Source organism: Lactuca virosa, chromosome 8 (assembly GCF_052849685.1).
Source record: "Lactuca virosa cultivar CGN04683 chromosome 8, Lactuca_virosa_CGN04683_v6, whole genome shotgun sequence".
Lineage (NCBI taxonomy): Eukaryota > Viridiplantae > Streptophyta > Magnoliopsida > Asterales > Asteraceae > Lactuca > Lactuca virosa.
In genome coordinates, this window is record NC_136433.1 from 132452722 (window position 1) to 132457141 (window position 4420).

General features: G+C 42.1%; 1 protein-coding gene across 1 annotated transcript; it reads left to right on the plus strand.

Moving 5' to 3' along the window:
* Nucleotides 1-806: 806 nt before the first annotated feature.
* Nucleotides 807-2878, plus strand: LOC145130851 (uncharacterized). Its single transcript, XM_079065611.1, has 2 exons — nt 807-926; nt 1043-2878. The coding sequence occupies exons 1-2, from the start codon at nt 807-809 to the stop codon at nt 2876-2878; spliced, it is 1956 nt and encodes a 651-aa protein (XP_078921737.1).
* Nucleotides 2879-4420: the final 1542 nt, after the last annotated feature.

Here is a 4420-nt window from a genome sequence, read left to right on the forward strand (position 1 = left end):
ACCCACCACCCGAACAAACCCTCCGTCAATGGTCAAGACAAGAGGTTACTCAACAACCTCTTTGCATCACATACCCAGCCGCCACCAACTTGGAACTAAAATCCGGCCTCATTCACTTACTCCCAACATTTAGGGGCCTGGAAAATGAAGATCCTCACAAGTTTCTCACAGAGTTCCATGTAGTATGTGTGGGTATGAAACCACACAATGTCACGGAGGATCAGATCAAGCTTAGGGCATTCCCCTTTGCAGTGCAAGACGCAGCCAAAGATTGGCTCTATGATCTCCCACCGGGGATGGTGACTACTTGGGTAGACCTTGCACGGTTGTTCTTGGATAAGTACTTTCTCGAAATGAAAGCTTCAGCCCTACGGAGGGAAATTATCGGGATCAAGCAACACAAAAGAGAAGCTTTCCACACATATTGGGAAAGATTTAAGAAACTATGTGCCCGTTGTCCAAAGCACGGGATTACCGAGTATCAGCTCCTACAGTACTTCATTGAAGGCATGACCCCAATGGAAAAAAGACTTCTCAATGCTTCTAGTGGCGGATCTTTACCCGATAAGACTCCAACCGAAATCCGCAATCTCATCAAGAACATGGCTGAAGATTCCAAACATTCAAGCCATGATGAAGAATGGTACACGGATGCACCCCGAGGTGTAAAGGAGGTCCAAACTCCTCAAATTGAAGCTCAATTGTCCGAGCTCACAAAAGTAGTAATGATGTTAGCCAAAGACAAAGGTGTGCAGCCCACACCCCGCCCTTGCGGTATTTGCACTCAAGTGAGGCATCCAACCGATATGTGCCCACAACTTCAAGAGGAAGATTATGAAGAAGCAAAAGTTGTGGGAGGCTATTCCGGGTCAAATCAGAGAGGTTATGAGCAACCACGAGGTGATCAGAGATGGAACAATAATCAGGTTTGGGGAGGAATCAACAAGGAAATTATCAGTCAAATCAATCACATCAATACCAGCAAAGACCATCATTTCCTCAAAATCAACAAAGACCACCCTTCCAACCTCACAATTACCAGCCAAGGCATCCACAACAACCACCTCCACAAGCAGGTTCTTCAAACATGTCACTAGAAGATATTGTCAAAAGCCTTGCCACAAGCACTCAAAGCTTCCAACAAGAAACCAAGGCAAGCATAAAAAGCTTGGAGCAACAAGTGTCACAACTTGCTCAATCGGTAAGTAAGATGGAATCACAAGGCAAGCTACCATCTCAAACAGAGAAGAACCCGAAACACAATGTTTGTGCCATTACTTTAAGAGGTGGGAAAAGCTATGAAGGTCCAAGAATGCCGGATGAAGAAGAGGAAGAGAAAGAGATAGAGGTGGAAGAAGCTATCAAAGAAGAGGAAAGGAAAAGTACTTCAAAGTCAAAGAAGCCCATAGAGACCGAAGTGAAAGTCACACCAGCTCCATTTCCTTCAAGGTTGGCAAGCACCAAAAGAGAGCGGGAAGATGATGAAATTATGGCCATGTTTCGAAAGGTTGAAATCAATATCCCTCTTTTAGATGCTATTACACAGATTCCTAGATATGCTAAGTTCCTCAAGGAGCTTTGCACATCTAAGAAAAAGCTTAAAGGAAATCAAACTGTGAAAGTTGGTAAAAATGTCTCAGCCGTGTTACAAAAGTGGCTACCAAAAAAATGCAAGGACCCGGGTGTTTTCACGGTTCCTTGTAAAATGGGTAACCTTTTTGTACCACGTGCCATGCTTGATCTTGGAGCATCAATCAATGTTTTACCCTATTCAAGCTATAAGACAATGGGAATTGGTCCTTTATCAAAAACCGGAGTTTTCATTCAACTTGCCGACCGGTCTTTGGTACACCCGAAAGGTGTATTGGAGGACGTGTTAGTGCAAGTTAACGAACTTGTATTTCCCGCTGACTTTTATGTTTTGGATATGGGTGATGAAAACACCCCACAATCGAACTCCATCCTTTTGGGGAGACCTTTTATGAGTACCGCAAAAACAAAAATAGATGTAGCCAATGGTACTTTGTCTATGGAGTTCGATGGTGAGGTGATTAACTTTAATATCTTTGAAGCCATGCGTTATCCTAGTGATATTCATTCTTTAAACTTCATAGATGTTATTGATACATGTACTAATGATTGCTTTGAGATGTCAAGCCAAGATGTGCTAACCACCATCTTGAGCAAACACTTTGATGAGACATGGATTAAGAATTTGGCTGGCAAGTACACATTGGAGGATGAATTGATTGAAGTAATCAATTCCTTGGAAAAAGCACAACCCATGAGAGTTGAACCACCCCACATGAAGCTAAAAAGTTCCAATCCGAAACTTCTCCCATCCATAGTACAACCACCGACTCTTGAGTTGAAGACTCTTCCCGACCATCTCAAGTATGCCTATCTTGGAGAGGAAGAGACATTACCGGTGATAATTTCAACCAAGCTAGCACGAGAAGAAGAAAAAGAGTTGGTTGGAATTTTAAAGAAATACAAGGAGGCTATTGGTTGGACCATTGCAGACATAAAAGGGTTGAGTCCATCATTATGCATGCACAAAATACTGATGGAAGAGGAATTCAAGCCAACCCGTGAAGCCCAAAGGAGGTTGAATCCACCTATGATGGAGGTAGTGAAAAAAGAGATCATAAAGCTCCTGAATGCAGGTGTAATCTATCCTATTTCTGATAGTAAGTGGGTAAGTCCAGTGCAAGTTGTCCCGAAAAAGGCCGGAGTCACTGTTGTTAAAAACTCCGAAGGGGAATTGGTACCCACCCGTGTGCAAAACGGGTGGAGGGTTTGTATCGATTATAGGAAGTTGAATGCTTCCACACGCAAAGACCACTTCCCTTTGCCATTTATTGATCAAATGCTCTAAAGATTAGCTGGGAAATCTCATTATTGCTGCCTTGATGGTTTTTCTGGTTTTCACCAAATTCCGGTTGCCCCGGAAGACCAAGAGAAAACCACATTTACATGTCCTTTTGGCACCTTTGCATATAGACGCATGCCTTTCGGCTTGTGCAATGCACCCGCGACTTTCCAAAGATGTATGGTGAGCATATTTTCAGAATATGTCGAAAATATCATAGAGGTTTTCATGGACGATTTTACTGTTTATGGAAATTCTTTTAAGGAATGTTTGCAAAATCTCACCAAAATCTTACAAAGGTGCATTGACACAAATTTAGTCCTCAATTATGAAAAATGTCATTTTATGGTTGACAAAGGCTTGATACTTGGACATGTGGTGTCACAAAAAGGTTTAGAAGTTGAGAAGGGCAAAATTGATGTTATTAAGAGCTTACCATACCCGACAAATGTTCGGGAAGTGCGTTCTTTTCTTGGTCATGCAGGATTTTATCGGCGGTTTATTAAGGATTTTTCCAAAATCACGGTGCCGATGTGTCGAATTCTACAAAAGGAGGCTGATTTTGAGTTTGGTGATGAATGTAAGAAAGCATTTGATCGTTTGAAAGACTTGTTGACATCCGCCCCCATTATTGAACCGCCAAATTGGGATCTTCCATTCGAGATCATGTGCGATGCTAGCAATACCGCGGTTGGGGCGGTTTTGGGACAAAAGGTTGACCGAGCACATCATGTCATCTACTATGCATCAAAGACCCTTGATAGTGCACAAGGCAACTACACCACAACGGAGAAAGAGTTGCTTGATATTGTCTTTGCTTTAGAGAAGTTCCGACAATACCTCCTTGGAACTAAAGTGATCATATATTCGGACCATGCAGCCATAAAGCACTTACTTACAAAGAAAGGTTCGAAGCTGAGGTTAATACGGTGGATGCTGCTTTTGCAAGAGTTCGATATTGAGATCAAAGATAAGAGTGGAAAGGAGAATTTAGTTGCGGATCATCTAAGCCACATTGTATCACCCGAAGATGGTATACCAATCTGTGACACATTTCCAGACGAGCATCTATTTGTAGCCAAAGAAGCACCATGGTATGCAGATATCGTCAATTATTTGGTCACAAGTCAATTTTCCCCAGATTCATCCCGTTGGCAAAAAGATAAAATCAAGAAGGAAGCCAAGCGATACATATGGGACGAGCCGTACCTTTGGAAGTACTGTGCATGACAAATTATCCGAAGGTGTGTCGAGCAAAAAGAGGTACAATCTATCCTTAATTTTTGTCATTCTTATGCTTGTGGTGGTCACTTTGGACCCCAAAGGACAACTAGGAAAGTTCTAGATAGAGGATTCTTTTGGCCTTCTATATTTCATGATTCTTATATGTTTTGTGCACATTGCGAAAAGTGCCAAAAATCCGGGTCTTTAAGCTCTAGGAATCAAATGCCCCTTACTCCCATTTTAGTGTTTGAGATATTTGATGTATGGGGTATTGACTTTATGGGACCATTTCCGCCCTCTTTTGGTTGTTCATACATTTTATTG